Source organism: Conger conger, chromosome 17, assembly GCF_963514075.1.
Source record: "Conger conger chromosome 17, fConCon1.1, whole genome shotgun sequence".
Lineage (NCBI taxonomy): Eukaryota > Metazoa > Chordata > Actinopteri > Anguilliformes > Congridae > Conger > Conger conger.
In genome coordinates this window covers 11,380,687-11,407,119 of record NC_083776.1, presented here as the reverse complement: position 1 = coordinate 11,407,119, position 26,433 = coordinate 11,380,687, and the positions used below count along the sequence as shown (strand labels likewise).

Sequence of the window (26,433 nt, the reverse complement as noted above, 5' to 3'; positions counted from 1 at the left end):
TCTGCCCGCCGTCGACAGCAGCGGAAGGCAGGAGCCGCGGCTGCCATTAGCATTCACAGAGCGCTAGCGTAGTCGGTGTGAAGTGGGGAAACCGACACGCTCCGCTTTGCGGCCCCTCGTCCGGCGCGAGCTCAGATCGCCTTCGTCCGTCTGAGAGAATAACAGCGCACGGGGAAATGGGCCGGGGTAGGATAGGCCCAGAGCCGCTCAAAAGGACCAAAACACCACCATTTCCCTTTGAGCAGTTTGGGCTTTCTGGCCTTTTTAGCACGAGACACCTCGGGGGGGGGGGTTCGGCAACAGAAATCAATGGCCACTGCGGGCGCATAGCCCCCCCGCCTTAATTAGCCCTGTGCCACTGAGAGAGCGGGGGGCGGGCGGTACAGCGCTTTTCCTTCCGGACTGATCCGCCCTCCACGTCGATATTTCCAGAAACCTGCCCGGCTGCCCGTTGGAGACGGCCGGGCGTACGGTGGGCTGAACTCACCCAGGGCTCCGCGCCTTATTGTGGTATTTATTGTGCCGTGTGCCGGCCGTTTCCCAGGGAAGGCCCTGTCACTCCCCGTACAGCCATTGATTTGCGAGAGGTTGCATCGGAGGTCTCTGCAGAAGAGTGGCTAACAATATCAAATGGGCGGCCCGCCGGGGCCCGGGCAACATTAAAATCGATGCGGATCCTCGGGGCCCTGGTTTCTGTTTCCTCTGAGCGTCTGGAGGACCGAGGTATCTCTCTCTGCCCCCCTCCCTCCCTCCCGCCGCCCGCCCCCTCTCCTGGCCACCCAGAGGAGCCAGCGTCTCTGCATTGTTGGCAGCTTCCAGGGGAAGAGCGTCCCACGCAGCTTCAAATCGTTTATCTTGCGCTCGCACAAAGCTGCAGATCTCCAGGAAGGGAGTAGGTGTTGCCATTTCTCTGCCCCCCCCCCCCCCTCTTCTCCACCTCCCCCCCCCTCGTTATTTGTCAGCAACACAGACGCCTCCTTCTCTTGGGTTTGAGGGAACTATGCAGGGAGAAATTATACTCTGGAACTGAAGGGTTGAAATACATCCTCCATCAAGATGCATGAAGGAAATTGTGAATGATTTGGAAAAGCCAACTGCACCTTTTGTGCTAAGTGTGAAATGTGTATTAATCCCTTTGTTGAAGTACATTTTCCTTTTGCATTTTGGTTCATGCAACGACCTTCGGCTGTGCTCTGGGTCTAACTTTTTGTAAGTCCAGTCGAGTTTGTCAAAGTAAGATGAACATTTGTCTGTGACATTATTGTGTCATTATGGCCTACATCTGAATTCTCATATGTACAAGAAAGAAAATAATAGAACAGAAATATTGGAAACCGCACAATGACAAAATTCAAGAAAATGCATTGCATTTACTTTTGAAGGCAACCGTTCCCTGAATGTAATTAGATTTTAAAGGAGTCCTTTTCTGAAAGTACACTGCAAGGCATCATGACCTCTTGCCACATGTGTGTCATATGTGAAAACAAGGCGAGAAAATGAGAAAGATTCTGAGGAAGATAAGTGGCACAAGCCAAGTTACAGTGGTCGTGAGCGCTCCTAAAATGCAATGTGCAATAAGATCCGCTCTTTGGCAATGTTACCATGGCCCTCCCCCACTACATGCAACACTACAGTGTGTAATAAAGTCCAGTGGAGGAGTGGTGGTGGAAAGGAGGGGAGCTACAATGCAAACACCACACAGGGAGGCACTGGAACTCAGCCATACAGTTTCATACAGGGGAATTAGCATCGCTGTGTTCATGTGGATTTCATATTTTGTACTGGGTATAGCGATTGTGTTTCGTAAAACAAACCACATGAATTTCCCTAAACGCAATAATAAAGTATTGCTTGATTTCACTCTTTATGGTGTGATGCAAAGGGATAGATTCAATCAGGCACACTTCACCAGTTTAAGGGCATATGCAATTCAATGAAACCGGACTGGAGTTGTTTTGTATTCAATCAAACACAACACATTGGCCTTTAAGTCCAAAAAAATTCCAAAAAACCAGGAGGATATGTGGGCTGACAATTATGGTGCCTGAACTGGAGCCAAGAGTATTCACACAATCCTCTTTTAATACAATTACTCAAATATAGTCAAAGAAGGATGTTTAAAAACATGTTAACATAAGGTAGCAGGCTGTATATCATAAAAATGTAAATAAATGCATTTTAGTGTTTGATTTCAGTGGTCAAAAATTGCGTACTTGTACTATTCTTACGTAGGCAGTATACTCAAAATTACATACAAACTTTTCAAAAAAAGAACCACCGGTGAACATTGCCAAACTCCATTATCAATACATTTTTGAGCACATTTCGTTGTCTTTAAAATCTCTGTGTGATCGATCATAAAGATGACGATATCATTGCACCCCAAGTTCAGCAACCCAAGTTCAAAATATTCCAGTCACGACCACAACAATGCTACCACAGGACAGCATCCGTGGCAAAATGAACAGGAAAAGTAAGCTGCAACCAACCATGTCGACCAATCGACCAATTGCGGACAGGGGGAGGTCTGCAAACCTGTGAACCATTAGCGAACAGTTCGCAAAGGGAGCCTGCACACACTACATTGTACAAACTCAAAACACGGCATACTGTATTTTTCTGCATATCTCTTGTTCAAAATGCATTGTTTCGTTTGAGAAGTTCAGTTGTTTTTTTGAGTATACTGGTGCCTTTACTGTAAAGAACAGACATTTTTCTAAAGTAGCTTGTGCCAGGTGAAACAGTTGGCTTGTTCTTTTTTATAGTTTTGTTGCTTCTGGTGCTACAAGTGTGATTTCATGCCTTGTTGTGTCACATAGGACTCTAATAAACTTTCCTTACAAGTTGCTCAACTCATTTCCATACCACATTAGCAAAGAAATCCATAAATCATTGACCTTGGATCGGCAAGGACTGGAATACTCATATTTTATTTAACCATACTTTCAATAATACTGTAACCATAGCACACCCTCAAGATGCAGTTATTTTCCCAACCGAGACAACATTATAGGAAAGAAACAGAAACCTCAGTGTGTAAAATCAGCTACACGAAGAGTAAAAACAGTTTAAAATTACATGCCAACAGGAAAAACATATAATTGAATGATGTATGCTTTCGGTCATATATAATACAGAGCTGTCAAGAACAAAATATATCCCTGGAAGCAAATTCCTTCTACTATTTATAGAACTATAAAAGCAACAAAACAAGCAACTCTTTAAGCACGCTATAAGCATGAGAGTGTATTTGTAATGACCACAAGCCGATTTGACCTTCTCCTGGTGATTTTAATTGTAATCAAATGAAACCAATTAAGCAAAAACAAACAAATCAACTCCTTAATTAAAGAAAATAAATTCTACCAGGATGGTAGAAAGTCATCTTGAAGTAGCAACAGTCTGTTTTCCCACAGTTTGATATCTTACTTTGCGACAGCCAAAACCAAGGACAATGTATCAAGGACTGTCAATCATTTGATGATTTTTATTGGCAAAAACTTCTGACTTCTGTTCGCTGTAGCTGAATAAAGACAGTAAAGTAGACCTTGCCAAGCTACTGTGCCAAAATTGCATATGCCCTTAACCCCTTCAGTCCCAAGCCCAACAGGAGGTGGCTCCACTCAAATCCCAAGGGGTTTTGGCTTCGGTTGAGAAAATTGAGAAAATCTATATGCTTTTAATAGGGGCTCAAAACAATAGTATGGCAGTCACTTTGATTGGTTGAAAAGGTATAAGACAGAGAGTGCCATATGGCACTCTGGGGACTGAAAGCGTTAAACCGTCGCAGGGTGTTGGACTGAATCCAACCCAAAGCCAGTGGAATAAAATGGCAGGGTTAGCTGCTCAACAGAGTGTCGTTGCCCTCCCGTTACCTGTCTGAGAGGAAGCTGGGACAGCCAGGTGTTCTCCAGCATCTCCTTCCTGCAGTCGGGCGGGGCGTCGCGTACAGACTGGAAGAGCTGGTGGGCCTGGAGGCCGCAGGTCTGGCACACGCCGTGCTCCGTCTCCAGCACGCGCATGCGCATGTACGCCTGGCTGGAGCGCACCTGGAACTCCTCCTGACACGCCCGGCCGCAGAAACGCCCGTCCCAGGAACTGCCCTCCCCGCAGGGCCGCTGGCACTGCAGGCACAGGGGGGAGCCCTCGCTGTCCACAGCCTGCAGGTACCCGGCCTCCGGAGCGGGGCCAGAGCTCTGTTCCTCTCTGCTGAGAGAGAGAGAGAGAGAGGGAGGGAGGGAGGGAGGGAGGGAAGGAAAGAGAGAAAGGGAGGGAGGGAGAGAGAGGGAAGGAGGGAGGGAGGGAGGGAGAGACAGGGAGAGAGAGGGAGTGAGAAAGGGTGAGAGAGAGAGAGGGGATGAGAGAAGAAGGGAGAGGGAAAGGAGATGAGAGAGGGAGTGAGAGAGAGGTAGACATGAGAGATGGAGGGAGAAGTGAGAGATGGAGAGAGAAAGAGGGAAAAGAGCAATGCAGAGAGAAAAAGCGGGGAGGGAAGAGAGTAAGAGACAGCAAAAATATAAGAGGGAGAGAGAGAAGGGAGAAAGGGAGAGAAAGAGAGGGGAGGGAGGGAGAGAGAGACCTGTTTGAAGCCTTGATAAAGGAAAAAAGGAGAATATGAAACTCTACCCAGTGTTACTCTGGAGTTAGTGAATGTACCTTCAGTCAGACAACGCATCTTTCTTGTCCCTCTCATTTAGCACACTACGTCAGACCAGGGCTGCCCAGTTCTGTTCCTAGAGATCGACCATCCGTTTAATCCAACCGTAACAATGTTCACCTGCACCTCACGCAACAGCTAGAGATCTTGTTAAGCAGCTAATTATTAGAATCAGGTGTGGCAAATAAATTGAAATGAAAACCCTGCTTTAAACCCTTAAACAAAAGACTGAATAAAAAAAAGAAAGAAAATTTTGGAAAGTCAAGAAAAATTAGTTTTAAAGACTCAAGCATTGACACAGAGCAGGTCTGTGTGTCATAGTATAGAACATGATTAAACCGGTCTGTCTGCCATAGCATGCCGGTGGGAGGATGATGACCTGCTTCGCTGCAGTGGGCTCCTGCCCTCCCAGAAGTCCCTGCTGTTATTCAGCTGGACCTTCTGGACCGGCATTGCCTACCTCGGTTTCCATGGCAACGTGCATCAGCCAATGAGGCTTCGCTTGCCTTCAGTGTATGGATTAAGACTTCATCCTCAGAGATAAATATGCACAGGTTCCAAAGCCCCCTTTCTTTAGACACTGCGGACTTAAAAAAGCAAATAGTCTGATGAGATATCTATACTCCTTAGAATCGTTCGGTTTTATATTTAACTGACCGGCAGAAACCTCTGAAACCAAGTGAAATGAATGCTTAACCAAACAATACATAAAAAATAAAAAAAACATACTGTATGCACATGCACACACATGGTTCCGTTCTTCAGTGCTGTGCTTATTTTTTAGCCAGATCTGCAAATCTTTTCATACCTTCTCAGTTTCAAACCATCGTAGGCCTGCTCCATAAGGCCAGACTCGCCACAGAAATGCGCTGCCAGTAAGTGCCCATACAGCACACAGCAGTACATATTATTTAAAGGTACAATAGGTCACATTTTTGTGTTAAAACATTGTTACGACACCACTGTAAATCCCTTCCTATCATTGAAAAGGCTCACTGACATGTTGACTCACCCTCTGCCTGAGTTTATAGTCCTTAAATTCACGCTTCAAAATATGCAGTTGATGGGCTGGCACTCCGTACCAAAATATCGTATAGCTGTACAATAATTCAAGCTCATTGGTTGAAAATTAGTTCTAATTGCCTCAGCCAATGGTGTTTCAACGTCACAGAGAAGGAGTGGGATAGACAGTGATTGAGCATGTTTGTTGCTGCTATTCCTCTCTTGACCGTTTGAAGTCCGAAATGACCTATCGTACCTTTAATAATTCATTTTATTAGTCCCTCTGGAACCTAGGTCTCCTTTACAAGGGAGGCCCGATTACAAACACGCTGTATATACAGTACAGCACAAAGTAAGTCAAGATGTACAGAATAATTCACTGAGGAGAAACAATGGAGAACATGCATTTCTCTTTATCCTGCAATGTCATCATGAAATAAACAACTGGAGGCCATTCCAAGAAAGTGGTGCAAAGAACACAGAAGCTGTTCTCTGTCTGACGAATCACACTGAACACTGAATGTCAGGAAAAATACAGCTTTTAAAAAAATAAAAGGATATTGCAAGATAGGTAAGGACTTCCTGATGAAGAACCTTACACACAGATAATAACAAGATATACTTTATCAAACCCCGTGGGGTAATTTGTCCTCTGCATAGAACCCTAGCTACTTAGGAGCAGTGTGCAGCCACAGTGCGACACCCAGGGACCAACTCCAGTTCTGAGGCCAGTGTTTTGGTCAAGGGCAATGGCAGGAGTACACCAAAAGTATACCAGCCTACATGTTGACACAAAATGCAACGGGACCTTTGGAGCTTGTCACGAGTACTAAAACACAGTGAACTAAAATACAGGGGTTTTAGCACTGTGAAATCTGCATGCATGTACAGTATATTATGTACCAGTAAGATCCTGAATATTATGTCCTGAATGCCTAAATCAATCCAGGGACCCAGACATATACTACAGATAAAGGGATTTTAGGTGAAAATGTGAGTTCTCGGTGGCATTAAAAGTGGCCAGTAGGTCATTAATAGCCTGGCTTTCAGAGGGGCACATGAATAAATCACAGTGTTAAAATGTATTTTACAGCTGTTCACAGAAGAGCCAAAATCTCCAACATAAATGCCAAAAGAGCAACTGGTCTGAAATTAACCTTGACCGAAAGAACTGGATTGTACATCAACATTAATACACGGCTGTATCAATCAGATAATTATTAAAACTGTTGCTGCTTGACATAACCCAAGAGCTGATGAGTGCTATAAAGATAGGATATACAGCTATAATGAATGATCTATATGAGTATAATATGCTTTAGAAAGATCAATGAATAGCATAGTACAATTTAGTTTCCTATGTAAGGCAGTTATTTAGTCATTAAAAATGAGCATTGCAGCCAAAGGCATGTTCAGCCGGATTAGAGACAGGGTGTAAATCTTAGATACAGACAGGGTGTAAATGTTAGATACAGACAGGGTGTAAATGTTAGACACAGACAGGGTGTAAATGTTAGATACAGACAGGATGTAAATGTTAGAGACAGACAGGGCGTAAATGTTAGATACAGACAGGGCGTAAATGTTAGATACAGACAGGATGTAAATGTTAGAGACAGACAGGGCGTAAATGTTAGATACAGACAGGGTGTTAATGTTAGACACAGACAGGGTGTTAATGTTAGAGACAGACAGGGTGTCAATGTTAGATACAGACAGGGTGTAAATGTTAGAGACAGACAGGATGTAAATGTTAGATACAGACAGGGTGTTAATGTTAGATACAGACAGGGTGTAAATGTTAGATACAGACAGGGTGTAAATGTTAGATACAGACAGGGTGAAAAGCTTTGAGACAGACAGGGTGTAAAGCTTAGAGTCAGGGATCCAACTGTCATGTTAAAATGTGGGCCAGAGGTTCAGGTACAATGGTGCTGGGTCTGAATCTTGTCAATCAGCCCCAGTTGACTTTTTAAACTGATTTATTGATTTATTTATTCATTAATTTAGCTGGTAGAGCTGCAACATGTTTTGCAACAACCTGGTGAAAAGAAAAACAAGCCTTCACCCAAGATGGCATCATGCATCAGTGATTGATTCCGTGCAGGGATAACTCTTCTCTCATCCTGCCCGTATCCATTAACACCGGCCATCTCAAACAAGCAGCCTGCTGAGATAAAATGGCTGTTAAGAAGATCTATCATAATCTTTTTATCTGTGGCAGAGCCCGCAACAAACATGATTTGCTGGGGCAGGGAAGGAAAGGGAGGGGTCACTGGTCTACAGTGATTTAACAGTTCTCCATAATGCCTGCACACCTCCCGCTGTTCAGGATATAAACCTCTTCTCCCATTTACCGCAGCGCATCTTTTCTCCGCTGCCTGAAATCACGCCAGTTAGCAGGGTAATCGGCACGTCTGGGTAACGCACAGGTTGTGTTCTTTTCAGCACCCGAGATTATCCTGAGCCTTGACTCAAAATTCTCTAAAGGGTGCATCTTTATCAGAGATAAACTGAGGCAAAGTATCGCAGGGGAGGTTTAGGCTCGGGGACAGGACACGGATCACCCTATACAGATTTAAATACCCTGAAGTTAAAGCTGACAGTCTGCACTATACCCGCTCATCCATTGTTTAATTTCGAATCCAATGTGCTGCTGTACAGTGCCAAATAAAATTGTGTGGGGCATTCATAAGAATAACATCAATCAAAGTGGAGTTAGCAGGCATTTTTGTAAAAGGGTGCCGGTATGTATTGAAACTAACCAAGCCTGATTAAGGTGAATGCAGATGCCCTTTATATTATCCAGACAAGGTGACAACAAATCTAAGTGCCCAATAACCAAGATTTCTGACTGAAAGAGGGGACAATATACCGGCTACAGTGCAGACAGCACAGGCAGCAGCAGGAGATGGGGGCCAATACAGCTCCACGTCAGTCAGGAGGGAGTCAGGGGCCGGGGCCACATGCTTGGCACTGTACTGCAGGGAGGGGATTTAACGGTCACTCCGCTTGTGTACAATACTGTGTGACACAGCGGCCATAACACTGGTCCTTCTGGCTTGGTGTCACCCGACTAGTTAAGCTTCCATCCAAAAGTTTTGCAAATGTCAAGCTAATTTTCAGGGGGAAATTCAGCAAAAGACAATGCAAATGAGTGTGTATTAACTGCTCTTATTCAAATATTTGATCAAATAGACGCAAGTAGACGCAAGATCACGTAAACAAAAGAATGGCAGATGCCCGTTGCGTCATCATTCATTTGAAATAACTGTTTCCATCACCTTTTACCATAGCTTCTCCATCTTCTCCTGTTTACGTTCACTTTTTTTTTTCTCTCATTTAAGGACTTCTGACTTTTCTTAGGCACAAATTCACATAAAAACATTTGGATGGAACCCCACTATAGATGACAGGATCTGCGTCATCACCCCACACCCCCAACATGATCAGTGGCAACGATGCCGAGGAGAGCCAGCATGTGGAGCGCCCTTTCCCTCCATTTTGAAAAAGGAATCTACCACCTCGCAGTGACCAACAGCCAAACGTTACGGATGTAAGGCTCCGGCTTTGATATTCACAGTAATGACTCAGAAAGACCCTGTGCTTCAGACAGGTCTGGGGTGCCATTATCAGTCGTCTTCACGGTTAAACAGAAGAAGGCAACTCACTTGACCGGTACGGAGTCGGCCATCTTGGCGGGTGTCCTCTTGGTGAAGAAGGCCTCCTTGGCGACGGTTCGGACGGTGCCCCCGTCCTTCTGGGCCCGGCTCAGGGACGCCTCGGCCACGTCCTCTTTGGTGAGGTACCTAAACGGGGTTCCGGGGGTAAAGGGACGTGCCGTGAAAATGTATGAAGGAGGGAATGCTGCTTCTGCACATCTACATGAAAGAGAAGGGCTCATGAAAGAGTACCACACAGGGTGCGGAGGATGAAAAGGACCACATGAAAGACATGTCCCGCTGACGTACAGGTTGCAGCGGGAGGGGGTGGGGGTGTCAGGCAGTTAGAGGGGAAGGGGTGGAGAAGGGGGTGGGGCTTGCACGGTTCAAATCGAATCTGAAGCGTTCCCCCAGAACGATCCTCAAGGAGCAGGAGAGTCGAGAAAAAATAAATAAAAATAAAAAATAAAAAAAAGGACACAAAATTCTCACCTAATTAATTGGCACTTGTCTCCGTGGCTACGAGCAGCGAATGGGGAGAGGAGCTGCTGGCTCTAAGTGTCGGGAGGGCTGGCTACCTCTCCGTGGAAGCGCTGCACAACTAAACGTGCCCAGTAATCACTTTTTGACTGATGAGGTGCTTATTTTTTAAGGAGAGCGGGTAGGCGTTTGGCTTTATTCAGACAATAGAGTGCAGATAGGAACGAGAGAGGCAGTGAGGCACCGGATGAGATTGGAAACGGCCTCTACTCTGCAGGCTGAGGGGCGAATGAATCTCAGTGAACAAAACAAAGCTACTCTGACAACCACATAACATTACATATCAGTATCGATACTGAGCCTATTCTCAACATACTCAGGTTTGCTTGCTAAAAATAAATGAATAATCGTACGACTTCAGCTCTTTAGCAGTCTTAGCAAGTTAACTATATTAACCAGTTTTGGTGGTAGTTTTTCCAGAATACTGGGGTTAACATGTTTACTTTTCTGAAAAGTCAGTAAGGCAAAGTGAGTCAGGGCTTGGTGCGGTAGTTTGGTGCGCAGAAGGATTCAGTATGGGAAAGTGAGTCAGGGCTTGGTGCGGTAGTTTGGTGCGCAGAAGGATTCAGAATGGGAAAGTGAGTCAGGGCTTGGTGCGGTAGTTTGGTGAGCAGAAGGATTCAGTATGGGAAAGTGAGTCAGGGCTTGGTGCGGTAGTTTGGTGAGCAGAAGGATTCAGAATGGGAAAGTGAGTCAGGGCTTGGTGCGGTAGTTTGGTGAGCAGAAGGATTCAGTATGGGAAAGTGAGTCAGGGCTTGGTGCGGTAGTTTGGTGAGCAGAAGGATTCAGAATGGGAAAGTGAGTCAGGGCTTGGTGCGGTAGTTTGGTGAGCAGAAGGATTCAGTATGGGAAAGTGAGTCAGGGCTTGGTGCGGTAGTTTGGTGCGCAGAAGGATTCAGAATGGGAAAGTGAGTCAGGGCTTGGTGCGGTAGCTGGGTGAGCGGAAGGATTCAGTAAGGGAAAGTGAGTCAGGGCTTGGTGTGGTAGTTTGGTGCGCAGAAGGATTCAGAATGGGAAAGTGCGTCAGGGCTTGGTGTGGTAGTTTGGTGCGCAGAAGGATTCAGAATGGGAAAGTGAGTCAGGGCTTGGTGTGGTAGTTTGGTGCGCAGAAGGATTCAGTAAGGGAAAGTGAGTCAGGGCTTGGTGCGGTAGTTTGGTGTGCAGAAGGATTCAGAATGAGAAAGTGAGTCAGGGCTTGGTGCGGTAGTTTGATGCGCAGAAGGATTCAGAATGGGAAAGTGAGTCAGGGCTTGGTGCGGTAGTTTGGTGCGCAGAAGGATTCAGAATGGGAAAGTGAGTCAGGGCTTGGTGCGGTAGTTTGGTGCGCAGAAGGATTCAGTAAGGGAAAGTGAGTCAGGGCTTGGTGCGGTAGTTTGGTGCGCAGAAGGATTCAGAATGGGAAAGTGAGTCAGGGCTTGGTGCGGTAGTTGCGTGAGCAGAAGGATTCAGTATGGGAAAGTGAGTCAGGGCTTGGGTTTAATGACCGAAGGCGTGCGGTGTCTGGGTGGGTGGCTTGCCTCTTGGTGATGCTCTGCCTGCGCTGGCCACTGGTGATGTCACTCAGGGCCAGGATGGGGCTGTGGAACAGGCGTCTGCTCCGACGCACCACCCTCTGTTTCATAGACGTCAGGGTGCTCCACTCGCGCACGAACTGCAGCACCTGAGACGCCACGACAGTGTTCAGCACAGGGCCGCGCAATACCACGACAACATGCCATAACGCTGTCGAATATCGCAATGACGATGTGACTTCCGAGAAATAAACAAATGCGCACAGCTCTAATGTCTTTCTGCTGACCCCAGACAATGAATAGCAAATGAATAGCCTATGCCTACTGAATAAAAAAAATCAGAAAATCTATTTAAATAAATACTATTCATAGCAGTTCAAGCAGTCTTTTGCGATGTGTGTTTATCTCGCATGTTCATATCTTATCTTGCATGTAGATATAGGATATCTCGTACAGCCCTAATTCAGTCCACCAGTGGTTCCTTTCTTTTTCAACAGCAGCACTTCATATACTCTGTTTCTGTGCTATTCTTCTTAATGAATTGGTAATGAACACAACGAGTAAACAGAAAATCCATCATTCATTTCAAGTTTTGTGAACAGCAGAATTTTGTATTGCATGCTTCGATCAGACTTGTCTCTGCTGCTTGATTGTCTCGTGCAATTCTGTTGTTGTTCTTGCAGCTGCCGATCTTAGCAGGAGTACCGGCATCATGTCTTTAAGGGATCCCATTAATTTTGAACATTGCGTGATGTTTGAACTCTAACTGCTCCGAAAACAAACACACACTCTCTGTCTCTCTGTATATATCCGCGAGATGATTGTGTGATTCATTTCTTAAGAATTATTTTTTTTAAAAACCTCCCTTTCGCTCGCCTTCTCATTTTCACTCCGCCCCACACTTTTTCATTCTCACTCTCTCTCTCGCTCTCACATTCCCTCTCATTCTCACTCTCTCTCCTATGTTCTCTCATTCTCACTCACACACCTCTCTCTGTTGCTCTCCCCCTCTCTACGCCTCACCTTTTGGGAGTCTCCCCGCACTCACACGCGGGAAGGGGGCGATGTGTTCTTTTTCTGTGCGCACTGACCTGCCGCCTGTTTTCCCGCCGTTGGAAAGCCTCTGACAGGTCCTCCCAGCTGTCCAGTTTGATGTCCATGGGGATGAAGTTGCAGTTCAGTGGACTGCCCTCCTAATAGAAGAAGAAGAGGAGAAACTGAGGGTCCATGAATCTCCCCCTTCCTCCCCTTTCACATACCCTCACACACCTAGTCCATACACCTTCCACCATTTTCTACACCCTGCCTCTTCCAGCCCAGAGCCAATCGAAGAGATTAGGAGTGGGAAACACAGCCAATGTGATTAAAGTGGACACGATCAATGGTCAAGGGCAGCTGACAAACGGCCACCATCGCTGTTTACAATTCTTAATTAGGCTCAGCAGTACTCAACACCCATAATCTAATTAAAAAATCCTTCTTTTAAAGATTTAAACCTATAGGAGGCCTGGAAGAAAACCTCTGGTATTAAGATAATCTGACACCCAGTTTAGTTCAAATCAGTGATCCTTTGTACCGCATGTTTTAAGCAAGTGCTTTGAGTGCAATCTTTTTGAGACGGTGAAGTCTCATCTTCTGTTGCTCATCAGATTATTATCCAGACTGTCATTGTGCTCCACTTTAAATCTACCCCAGACACTTTCCATGGCTGTCTCGCTGAGCTCTTTCCTTTCTTCCCTTGTTCCCTCATTCTTTTTTCTCATCCTTTATACCTCCCACCGCCTGCCGCGTTGTCAGAAGTCATGTTTTATCTTACGCTTTCCTGATTTCACAGAATTTGTGTGACATGCCCTAACAATAATTATTTCCAAATTGACCACAGGTAATGCGTGGCATGCAATAAGAGCCTTTTAAAAAAAGCCTTTCTTTATATCGAATCCAGTCTGAGCCGCATTCTTCGTCTCAAGTCCCTCCCCCTCATGCCGTTTCATTACCGTTCCTGTGAGTGCCGCTTTCCTTAACTCGAGCAAAAGAGTGAAAGCCAAGCTGGAGCACGGTGGGGGCGGGTGGAGTGGAGGTGTTAACACATTTCCGCTGTGGATGGCTGGTAAAACCCAGACCTGTACGGCCCTACTGGACTGTGGGCGGTGAGGGACAGCAGGGCGAGACGGCAGATTTTCCGTACCTTGGTGTAGAGGTAGATCCGGTCTGAGTTGCAGCTGGCACAGAACTGCAGGCTTTCGTACAGGGGGAGGCTGCTATGGGCAGGATCGCAGACGCTCTCGTCTAGGTTTGGGGAAGAGAGAACATTCAGTAACTTGCAACGGCCTTCAATGAAGTTCAAAGGAGCCGCTAGTGGGATAACAATCAGACTAATGCTCTTCTAGGTTTGAGGAAGTAAATACACGTTTTCCCATTACTGACTGGCATTAGAGTTCTGCCCAAGATTTCAACTCAGCCACTTGGAAAGAAAACGCATTCCGCACTGCTGCTCATTACCAACTCCTCTCTTCCGATAAACTTCAGAAAATACATTAGATGTTCTGAAATTTCAGATTCACCATCAGATGAGATAAATGCAAAAGATTTGCAAAGCAGAGTAGCCTAAAACCATCAATGCTGCTGTAACTGAACATCTAACTGTATGATGGAGCACTTCATAGCACCGCACTATTTAATATCTTTTGGCTTCAATCTGCACCACATGAAAGGCCAAATTGGCATTTGTCAACGGCAGGCAAGGAAGCCATTATGAGACATAAGAAAAAACTGTGAGAGACATGGGCCAAACAATAGGCTTACCAATTATGTGGACTGCTCTCACTCCTTTCCATTCCATTTATAAAATGTTGGATAACACCAAGTTCCTAGTTGTTGAAATCCTATTGAAATTATAATGCTTATTTGTTTATTCAAATTTGGTGGCCAGTAGAGACTAGGGGTAACTTCTGTCTTATGATTTTGACTTGTGCTATGCGTTGCTATGTGTTGATTCTTTGGCTTCTCCATACATTTTGGTTACTAAAACTAAGATAAGCATCTTAGCTTTTGCATTGGCTCTTTGTGGTTTATTAGTGGTGTTGGGCAGTTCAGTGGTGAGGCTTTTTGTAGAATTTTGCACGGACTACCTGGACACTGGATGTGCTACCTGCAGCTACAGTACATCTATTATTGGTGTTCCAATATGAATGGATGGTAGGCTACAAGATGCAAGGGTCACATTCTAATGTGTGTTTTGATGCACAGTTACTTTTATTTCCCTACAGGTCACATACTCACCCATACAGCCAGCTGCATAAACATTTGTCCATCCACCATCCCCAGGCAATATGAGACTTTGCTTTTGAAACTACAGGTAATTACGTGAGCTATACGAGTAAACACTAGAGAAATATGTTCTTCGGACAAACCACTCTGGTGTATACAAGAAGGACCGTAATAACAAATGGCTTGGTGTGCTAAATTTAATCGAGTAGATCGGGGGGGGGGGGGGGGGGTCAATCAATAACCAAACACAAATGTACCGAGAAAATGTCTCGACCCGGGAAATTGTCTGCGGACTGTAAGCACTGGCTAATGGAGGCGCGCGAACCGGCCAATACATTATTTATAATAGCAATGTAAGACCGGGAGTGAAACGTGGGAGAGGAAGTGACCGGCACTGTAATTTCTGCCGTAAGGAAACGTCTCAGCGCGCAGCCCGGAGCTAAAAATGGACGACGAGTTGCTAGCGCTTTCCGCCGAACAACGGGGCTGAAGTGGAAGCAATCAGCGCGGCGCCTCCGATGCTCCGTGGGTCAATCTTATTGGTCGGCTGCGGTGTTTCGCATTAACAGACGCCCCCCCCAGAGGATAAAGAAAGCGGCGTCTGAAAATAGCCCGCGGGGCGCCGTGTCGGAAAAACCGCACGACGCTAAGAGCGTCTCTCTGTGAGAGTGCGCCAACGCCGCGCCGTCGCCCAAGGAGAAGTGGAGGAGGAGGAGGAGGAAGATGAAGAGGAGGGAAGAATGAAAAGCTTACGTTTCTCAGATCTCAGCCCCCCCCCCCCCCCCTCCTCGCGCTGGCAGCAGATGGCTTTCGTAGCGCGGCTGTTTGAAAGCCTTGACTCGCTCGCTCTGTGTTGGGGTGGGGGGGGTTGGTGCTTTCAGAAGGGCTGGGGTGTTAATTGGAATGTGTTACCAGTGCCTTCCTGCTGCCGATTCTGGAAGAAAGTGAGTCTCTAACATTGGCCCATTGACGGTGCCTCTGCGGTAAAGACGGTACACACTCCTTTGATGCGGCGCAGAACAGCTAGCGGTTCGCAAGCTAATCTTCCATTAACAACCATTAAAATCTATAGCTTATATTGGCAGACCCCATAAACACCTCTGATTTATGGATTCCGGGTAAAAGAGAAATGAGAGTTAATACGAAAGGGTAATGCATTCTCAAAGAAATTATAAGTCATGAGGAATTCCTCCAAGGTTGAATAGTAAAATAAAGGATGAGCTGTTTTGGTATGCAGCATATACTAGCGATATAGATCTTTCACGGTTTATATATTTGAAATAGACGTGTAAAATGCATTTTTTTATTGCTCTGTCCTCCAAATCCAGAGGGATATAATCCGACTAAATTAAAAAAAGATGGAATTACGACAGGCTGCAGAAGCAGAAATATATTTTTGGGAAATTTTGAATATCGGAGTCTGCAGGGGGGGAAGTGAGGAAACTGGCAATATCCTCTGGACGATAACGATCCATAACCCCACCTAGACAGAATATTGATGCGTTTATTCGGAGTGACAGCGTTATGCCTCAGGGAAACCACTCGGCCTGGGCAGGGAGCTGCAATGCAACGACAACAACAACAACATGAACGCATGGGTGCAAGTATGCACAAACAGTCCGCAGACAAAGGGCTGGGGATAAGACAGAAGCACAGAAATATCACTGGATTTACACATAGAGGACAGGCGAGATTAAGGGAGGATTACCATCGGCAATGCTGTGGGATGCTGAGCTCTCTCCTGGCGAGTCCATCCTCTCACGCCCGTCTTCCTCCGACTTTCCTCCTCTCTCCGCTTCTGATTCCTCCTGCCCTGGTGCCCGGGACGGGAGGCCGGGGCTGGGGCAGGGGCTGGGGCAGGGGCAGGGGCCGGGGCTGGGGCTGGGGTCCGGCTCGCCGTCAGAGCTGGAGATCACCACACACGGGCGTGCTGGGGCTGTGGGCCAGCCGGCCCCTGAAGTGCTGCTGGAGCCACTGCTGGCGGCTGGTAGGAGACGATGGAAGAGCAACATCTCCACTTGAGCCTCTCAGCTCTGTGATTACAGGACCTGAACACTCCTCTGCTCACTGTGCTGTAATTATAGGACCTGAACGCTCCTCTGCTCACTGTGCTGTGTTTACAGGACCTGAACGCTCCTCTGCTCACTGTCATAATTACAGGACCTGAACACTCCTCTGCTCACAGTGCTGTAATTACAGAACCTGAACGCTCCTCTGCTCACAGTGCTGTAATTACAGAACCTGAACGCTCCTCTGCTCACTGTGCTGTAATTACAGAACCTGAACACTCCTCTGCTCACAGTGCTGTAATTACAGGACCTGAACGCTCCTCTGGTCACCGTGCTGTAATTACAGGACCTGAACGCTCCTCTGTTCACTGTGTCATAATTACAGGACCTGAACGCTCCTCTGCTCACTGTGCCATAATGAAAGAGCCTAAATGTACCTGAAGTATTACTGGAGAGGGCCTTCCACTGAAGAGGGAAACTAGAAAAGTGCATCAATGAGATATCAATTAATTACAGCACTATTACGTCTATTGTACTGAGGACCTTGCCATGGCAGCCACACAGGATTTAATGGCTTGTATACGTTACGTTAATATCTACATGTGCGCTGTGGCGCATTCAACATAACAGAATTAGAACATAAACTATTTACAGTGATAGATTTCTGGTTAATTTCTGCTATTCCATCAGCTTTAAAATAAAAGCTAGAGATAACCAAAAGTTTGTGTCATATTTTACTGCATGTACAGTTGTGCAAAATAAATCCACACACAACCAAGATAAAAAAAAAAACATTATACATCATATCATAATAATAAATAATATTAATAAAGTGTTCAGGCAATAGCACGTTTTAGCCTAGGGGGACACACATAAATATAGCTCAGAAAAATGCCTTGATGTCATTTGATAGTAGATCATGCATAATTTATTTGGCTTTGATCCAGCACAGCGTATTTGATTTCAGTAACACATGGCACAATGGGTCACTGATATGGCTGAAAGGAGAAAGATGCCCTGCTTTTCACCCCACCTCAGAAACGCAGTCTCTCTACCTCAGAAACGCGGTCTCTCTGTTACCTCAAAAACACGGTCGCGCTGCTACCTCAGAAACGCGGTCTCTGTGTTACCTCAAAAACACTCTGCTCGGAAGACCATCTCTCAAACGTCAGTCTCTTATGGATTTTCTTGCACGGTGTCTCAATTTGACCCCCCTCTCCGCTCTTAGAGAAGGGAGAGGAAGGGAGATGCTGTGTGAGGGAACGGTCAAAGAACCGTTCCCTCGTATGGGGAACCATATGGGGAACATACCCAATATGTTCCCCAATCTCATAACACACTACGGAAGATGTTATCTCTATGAGTGGAGGGTGCACGGTAAAATTGTGGGTGGCAATTCTGAGCAATTCTTTCAGTAGAATATAGCTTATCATACTCTTTTTGCTTCAAATATAGTTAATTACCTGCATTGTGTATTTTAAACAGGGTTTTTTATAATCATATTCATCATATTCATCATGCAGGGGTGGCCTGTAGCGTAGTGGTTAAGGTAAATGACAAGGACCCACAAGGTCGGTGGTTTTAATCCCAGTGTAGCCACAATAAGATCCGCACAGCCGTTGGGCCCTTGAGCAAGGCCCTTAACCCTGCATTGCTCCAGGGGAGGATTGTCTCCTGCTTAGTCTAATCAACTGTACTCTGGATAAGAGCGTTTGCCAAATGCCAATAATGTAATGTAATCAAAGATGGCAATCATATTTCAGGTGGGCAAATGAACACACTGGAACGTACTCTGGAGACGCACGTCAGCACACAGCAGTGTCCCCATCCTTTCATACGGGGACATGCGATTCACCATAGGGACGCGAAGGGAAGTGAAGAACGTCCCAACCCTGGCCTACCAATCCTTCATCAATGCCCTATCCACAGCCCTTCTGCTGACTGTGCCATCCATCCAGCCTCACATGTTGCAGTAAACGCCGCATCCATCCCTTTCATTCATACCGTGCCAACTCAGCTCCTGTGAGATACGTCTCACCCACAGATCGCTTCTGCTTTCTCTGTCATTGGAAATGTGTTAAATTCCACATCTTGTGTGCTGATATGCAAATGTACAATGTAGATGTAGAGAGATCGAGATGGAGGGAGGGAAGGAGGGGGAGGGAGAGAGAGAGGGAGCTGCTGTCTTACATACCTCACAGTGTACAACCACATAGCCATTAAAATAAAACTTAATTCTAACAAGGGGCACTGCTTTCTTCTGGCACTGGTATTAAGAAGTTCGCTTTTTAATTAAAATGCTGGTATTTATACACCTTTGCCATTTATTCATGAGCTTCATTTTTTCCCATTAATCTCAGCACAGTCGTATTGGAATGCGTGGCTCCACTATCACACAAAGAGAGAATAGGAGGCAATATAAGGGCAATGAAGAGGGTGAATTATCGGTCTTTCCAAGCGATAAACACAAGCTGTGCTGGAAGGTCTGTATCAGTCATCCATCTGCAATAAAAACAGCCATCACAGTGAAGGCCCAAACACTGTGGAGACCCCCATTTCCTCCAGCCGGACTCAGAAATGGCCAAACGTCACTCCCCCAAGGAACCGAGCACTGTGTGGCTTTCCCACTTTAGGACTCGCCCCTTCTACAGGTACAGCGCCTCAAACGGTGTCCTTGCCTGGCTTTAAAACTCCACAAGGCTCAGGTGGCATTGGCATGGTCCCTTTCGGAAGATTTAGTAGCCTTGAGAAGGTCTTGAGCAGGGAATGAAATGGAAACGTCTGGTCCAATCAGAAGAAACACACCGGTCATGTGTCGAGGCGCGGCTATAAGAACGCGGCCGCCGGGGAGATGCGCCGGTAAGCTGACTGGAAGCGGGAAGAGATCTGCGTGAGCAGCGGAGACCGCGAGACGGGGCGGCAGAGATGCCATCGCGAATTCCACCAGTCACGGCCGCGGACGGATGAAGGGACAGGTAATCCCACAAAGATCCGCCCGCGCCGTCACGGCAAGCGGAGGCCGCTATCAGTCGGCCAGGGAGGGAAAGGAAAAAAGATGTTTTCCCTGCGTCTTATTCGACGATATCACAAGGGCTGACAGTCTGACAGAAAGTCACGCAACTTTAGATGAGGGTGTTCGTCAGCTCCGTAAACCCAGGGACCGGAGTATGCCGAAATTACACTGCAGCGCTCGTGATAAGGCATGCCGAAGCCCCGTTCCTCCATAACTGTGAGACACACTGTGCGCCCTGAAAACTTGGACCCCGTCATTCCACTTTTCAAAGGGAGCGCTGGTATGGCTCCAAACTTTGCAACAGCTGTGGTCTCATAGATCTGTACCCCAAGTTTGGGCTGCCTTTCTGTGCCTTCTGGAAGTCACTTCACTATGAGAGACTAGTCCAAAAACATTTTTTTTTTCTTCCAAGTTTTAAGAATTTATTCTCAAAGTCTTAATTTTATTCATAATAATCTTCTTAAATTGTATTAAAATGAAAAACAGTAACTATATACACTGTTATTAAATAAATACATTATTTACTTCAGGAGACAAAGAAGTATGAAAATAACATACAATTCATTAAAAGCACATATAAATATATTACCCACCTAGCGGTTCTAATCCCCAGGCAAATAAAGTGAAGAACTGCAGTTTATCCCTACATTTCAAATATATTTAAAATATAAATATGAAACATGTCAAGATATTATACTCCCCATCTGAACTGTACCCAAGCCATTTATAGGATGCAATTATTTTACCCAATTTTCTATTATGGGAAAATGGACATTTTCTGCCAAGGAGTGACATTTTGACATGAAGAGAAAGAGTTATGTAAAGTGAGCTGGTAAGGTAAGGTTATGGACTGTGCTTTTCTATCTGGGTAACAGCCGCAGCCTGGCAGCCTGCTGGATGGGCTATGCTACTCTGCTAACAGTTCACTTTTCACACTCGGCGCTATGAGAGCCATTGATCATTGTTTCAATTTATTTAATCTATTTCAACATCACTTCAAGCAATGGTGCCTCAAACAAGCAGCCAAAGCACCAAGCTCGTCCGTGAGGTGGAGTGCAAGCTCTCTGGTTGCCCAGGAGAAAGCCCCCCGAAGAGGCTCTGGCCACTTGACTAGCTTCGTGGAAACATCTGGAACATTTAAAAAAAAATGTTCGATTACCAAAGGGAGGTCTGACTGAAACGGTTTGGGAACCACTGATTTACAGGATATAGCAGATGTTCCATTAATTCTGTAGGTTCACAGAGAGCCTGTGATTCTGGCCAATTAACTCAGCTCATTACACGCTGACTGGCTTCCATGATATAACGCTCCATTTAAATGAACTCATGTCGTTCATTCGGAGGAGTACGTGGATATTTTCATTTGGTGGGGTTTTGTATCCAAATGATATCAATTGTTTCCAACTTTCTGTGTTTAGCTTGAAAAGTCCATATAATCTGATTATTTACTGTGCATATGTGAATATTTCAGTTGTGACATGTTTCACACCTTAAAGCAGAATAAAACAATTTCATCTTTAAACCTACTTGCAATTCATTCCTTCAAAATAGTGTATTGTGACATTATGTTACGCCTCGAAGGGAACATAATGCAATCTTACACTTAAACACAATACTAAGCTACTGGATGCCTAATATTTCCCTCGGGATGAATAAAGTATCTATCTATCTATCTACCTATCTACAATAGCAGCACTGGTAGTTTGTAGCTATGAGTGCTTGACCCCTGTAATTACTGCTTGCAGCTGCTATTGTTTTTTCATTACTCCTACATGGAGTGTGGGGATGGAAACTCACCTCCATCAGGGCATGGCGTGGCACACATCTCGCAGTAGGACAGGAGGGCGCTGTTTGCGTAGGTGCAGGCTCCACAGCTCCACTCCTTCACCACGTTCGCTGGAGGTGGTCGGCCTCCCTCCGACAACCGACGGGGGGCCAGCGAAGCCAGCGTGGGCAGCGGGGAGGCCTTCCCCGTCAGGGACCTCCTCTTCCTCCCCGCGGGCTGCTGGGGGCTCGCAAACCGAATCTTTTTGTTCAGGGGGGCAAAGTCCTCATCATCTTCTGGCCCCTCCAGACGAGCGTCAACGTCCCCCTCCAGACTCTGTCCCTCTGATTTTCGGACCGCAAGATCCCCTCGCTCTTCCCCCATCTCAGACGATGGGAGGGGCGAGCCCTCCTCCTCGGTTCTCCTCCTCTTCTTCTCCTTGGATGAGCTCGGCGAGAAAAACTTGCGAATGTCGTGCTGCCTGTCCTTCTCAAACTGCACGGTAAAAAGCAAAGGCAGGAACAATGGCAGCCATTCAAAAAGGTTTTGACAGAGGACACATTAGCACCGCGAGTGTATTATTATGGCCATTATAAATGCTTTTTTTTCCCTCTCTAATGCAGCCGTTTCTATAGGTTACAAAGAGCCTTCATTAAAATACTGCTATTGTAGCTCCTTGAGAAACATTACAACACTCAACATTGCCAGTGATGGCCCTGAACAGCAGATTCATTTAAAGAAGTCAGGGAGGTCGAAGAACCTTTTACTGCATCCGGCTTTAACTAATCTGAATTAACATAACTCCCACGAGCATGCAACTTCATCCTTTACAGTTTACCACTGAATAGATGAGGCACAATACAGACTACCTTTCCTGGTACAGACAGGCCTTTAAGGTGAGGTAAGAACACTCTGTGGTTTTAAGTGATCTTCCAGCCCAAATGGTGATAAATTGATTCACTCTTTGTAACTGAAAATAGCAAAGTTTAAATATGTACACTCAGTGAACAATCTATTTGGTATTTTCAATCTATTGGTATTTTTTCAACTTATTGGTCTTCTGCTGCTGTAGCCTATCCACTTAAGAGGTGTGATGCGTTGTGTGCTCAGAGATGCTCTCCTGCATACCACTCATACTATTCCTGTCAGCTTTTACCGGTCTGGCCCTTCTCCACTGACCTCTCTCATTAAAAAGGCGTTTTTTGTCCACAGAACTGCTAGTTTTTTGTTTTTCGCACCAATCTCTGCTCAGCAGTGAGATCAGCAGTTACAGAAATCATCAAACCAGCCCATCTGGCACCAACAATCACGCCACGGTCGAAATGACTGAGATCACATTTTTCTGAACATTAACTGAAGCTCCTGACCCGTATCTGCATGATATTATGTATTGCACTGATTGGCTGATTAGATAATCACACAAATAAGTACGTGTGCAATGGGTGTATATACTACCAACAGGAAAGACCCATTTTTCTAAACAAATCTGAGTTCCAATATCCAATTATGAGTCTAAAGACTTTCTGGAATCTGGAATTTAAGTTGTTGAAAATGTATTTAAGTTCTATCATACTTTCATTTATTGCAGAACAATGGAGACCTGGCTCATTGTAATTTTGCTCTAACAGTGAAATTTTCACAGATAGTTTTGCTTCAGAGACCATACTTTCTGCATTGTCAGTCTATAATCAAATCAAATAAAAATGTAAACTGTTTCTAAGTAATCATTTGTTAGGTAGCATATTACAGAAAATGTAAGTATTAGTTTATCTGAATGACTAATAGTCCTGGCATGTAAATACAAACTATTTATTCTTCATGGCATAAATACACCACCGGTTGAAAGCATTAGTACACTTTACTCATGTTCCTGTGCTGTTTTTAGTTCAATTTAAGCAGCTTAACTTCTGTATATAGCCAAAAATGGCAGAAGGTAAGAAGTAAATCAGAAGTCAGAACTGAAAATAAATATTTTACTTCACAGGTGAGTGCACAAATTAAATTAGTTAATGAAAAAGCATATTTGGTCAAATAAACAGAATAAAAAAGTTATTTCCAAGAGAAGTAAAGTCTAAAGCTAGTTTGAGATGAATTGGACAGAAAGGTCAGTACAGTCTGTACAACTTCTAATGTTGGGGGCGGACTTTTCGAACCATACGGCTGCTCTTGTAGAACATTTTTTAATGGAATATGCTCAGCAGTTAAAACTGCAATACATGGCTATTTTGATTAATCTAAGATATACATTTCTGTAAAACTAAAAGTGATTGTTTATTTTTTTTTCTTTAATTGCTTGAAAACCGTGGGTGTAGTACAAAAACCTTTGACCGGCAGCATAGCTATTTCTGACATAATCTGACCTAAATCACCCTTTTAGCATCTAATTAAGAACAATTAACAGCTCATTATTAGTTACAATTAGGTATGAATGAAAAGGACTATGCAGTGGTTCTCCCAGATTGTGTTTGAAAATGCACGATTAAGATAAATTAATTAACATAATGTTTTCCTTGTATTTGCTGGGAAATTAGCATTAGGCAATGGAAAACTTGTCATCCAAAATGACTTAGTTTAGTTCTGCACTTGAAACGAACAATAACATATTTTCAAGGAAATGCAAAACAAGACACAAAAAGAAAAACCTAAAAGATGCAATTTGGCTTTGATCAACAGCCATTTTGATGAGATAATTCATGCTGAAATGAAGATCCTTTCATTATGATGGCAGGTTATTAAAGTCTGCTTACAAAGTTCGACTGTTTGAGAATACAGGGCATCAGAGTCTACAATTTTATAACATTACAGTCAGCATGCTTTTGCAAATGGGAAATCAAGATAAAATCTGACAAATTGCTTCCTATTGAATTGATTTCTCCATCTACATTTTAAAATAATTTATTGATATGTTCAGCACATTTGTCTTGGAAAAAACATTCACACAAGAAGGTTATTAAAAATGAACTGCATTGTGGGTATACAGGCAAGGTATTCCACATAAATACAAACTGTAAGGGACTACTTTGTAATGACAGCTTTTTGAAAAAATTGTAAATTAATATTATGTTATTCCCTACTTGGAAACTGGATTGGAAAATTGAGAAGACTGTTGTTTAAACGGGCCCACTACTTACATGCTCAGCTCAACGTTTTCCCAGCAAATGGAAAGGTTTCTTACAGACAAACGGCCAGAATTAGATCCAGTTCTGCCTGTCTTTGGCAAAAGGTACCATTTCTTCAGGATTTGTCAGATAAAGGCTTTGTGTATCTTGCGCAAAGCCCTCATTATACCATGGTAAAGTTCATTCACTAATATGATTGTGTTATGATTATAATACAGATTCCAGCTGGGAGAACGGTGTGAAACAATATTACAAGGATATGTTGCAAATTATAATTTATGCCTCCGACTTATTTATAGACCTGACAAAATGAAAATTTTCATACCTACATATGCTTTAATTCATGCTGTTGCTAGGTTTCCAGAATCCCATTTTTATGGGTTTCAAAGGTGGCGGTACAGCGTGTGCTGGATTCATTGCGGCTGAGCGCAGCCAAACTCACGTGGGAGAAAAACACGCCGTCGTTGTCTTTGACTTCCTGTACCACAGCCTCGCTGGGCGTCCATGCGTCGGCGAAGTTCAGGAAGTCCCACTTCTCCTTGTCCCCGAGATCGGCCTTCAGGTACTCCTTCCTCCCGTTTAAGGTACTGCCGGTTACTGTCTCCTGCAACAATCGTTTCCAATACCTTAAGACAGCACAAAATAGCACATATTTAAACTCAATTTGATGTCCTCAAAAAAAAAAAAAATGAAACGGCGAACAGCGGGGTTGGCTAAAATGGAGGGCTACAAAGCAAGTATGGAGTAGTTCAAACTACACTTAAACACCGAATATTTGGTCATTCCCAATTAATTCACTCCAAACTCCTGCATTGACTTCATCCGTGGTTTCATGTGAAGGAAAGCTGGCTGGGCTCTATTTTCCAACCGGCACATGGTGTGTTGGGAGCCGTCACACTGGCATAGTGGAATTTTCGACCAGGATTTTGACGTGCCTGAGCGGTTTGGTAATTTTGTGACTCACTGTGCACCCAAGTGGGAGGAAAGCCCCTGGGAGGGGGGGCGGGGGGGGGTGTGACACTCAAGGAGGAGCAGCAGCGCTTTCACATTTTCGTGTAGGTCCTCGCCATTTCCAGGTCAGACTAGTCTGCCATTTGTGCCCCTCGCTCAGCCCACGTCTCTGGTGCAAGGCCCAGCCCGCCGTATGGACGCTTGCTTGTTTCAAGGCTTTCCCATGCAATGCACAATAGCAACCCAACACAATTCACACAGCGCATACATTTTACCCAACAACGGTGTGCGAACATTCGGCTGAATAGCATCTTGGTTATTACGATGCTTTGACTCCCTATTTCTAAAGGTCAGTCAGGGTAAGAACTGCACACGGGATTTGGACACTTGAGATACATTATCCTGCTTTTCTTCAGACACTTTACCAGAAGACAAATCACTACACAGACCCTCCACAACATGATTTCTTATCCCCAGAATTGTGGCTATTGAGACGGGAACATGGAGAAAAAGACCCAGCCAAAATAATGAATCAAGTAGCACATTTAAAACTGAAGCAATCATCTTCAACTGAGCTGTCTTTCAGTGAATGCGCTTCAAATTATAGATGTATGAGAGGATGTATTCTTAATAAAGCAGGAAACATATTTTTCAGTGATATTTCCACCTGGGTTGTTATGAACAAAGACGGTTGCTAGGTTTCATATCTGAAATGACCAGCACCCACGCCTTTTCCCACTTCTTGAGTTGAGCACATTTCTTCCAATTCATTTATTCACACTTGAAATGTTATGTTAACACGGAGGCTTAACTACACATAAAACCCATGAAATAATGGGTCAAAAAATGTGAATACTGTCTTTAGCAACGGCAGGCTGTGACTGATATAATTTACGTTAAAGTGGACATGGAGGTGCAAAAGGTCCGGAAATCAGAC

At 44.8% G+C, this 26,433-nt stretch overlaps 1 protein-coding gene across 1 annotated transcript in view; it reads right to left on the bottom strand.

Moving 5' to 3' along the window:
• The window catches only part of zranb3 (zinc finger, RAN-binding domain containing 3), a 61,718-nt gene that overhangs the window by 5,070 nt on the left and 30,215 nt on the right, over window positions 1–26,433 (bottom strand). Inside the window, exons 12-19 of the mRNA XM_061226460.1 lie at window positions 24,988–25,149; window positions 21,459–21,921; window positions 16,348–16,623; window positions 13,558–13,658; window positions 12,464–12,565; window positions 11,379–11,521; window positions 9,331–9,468; window positions 3,876–4,209 (exon numbers count right to left, since the gene is read on the bottom strand). Coding sequence (XP_061082444.1) covers window positions 3,876–4,209; window positions 9,331–9,468; window positions 11,379–11,521; window positions 12,464–12,565; window positions 13,558–13,658; window positions 16,348–16,623; window positions 21,459–21,921; window positions 24,988–25,149 — 1,719 coding nt within the window. The remainder of the gene's footprint in view (window positions 1–3,875; window positions 4,210–9,330; window positions 9,469–11,378; window positions 11,522–12,463; window positions 12,566–13,557; window positions 13,659–16,347; window positions 16,624–21,458; window positions 21,922–24,987; window positions 25,150–26,433) is intronic.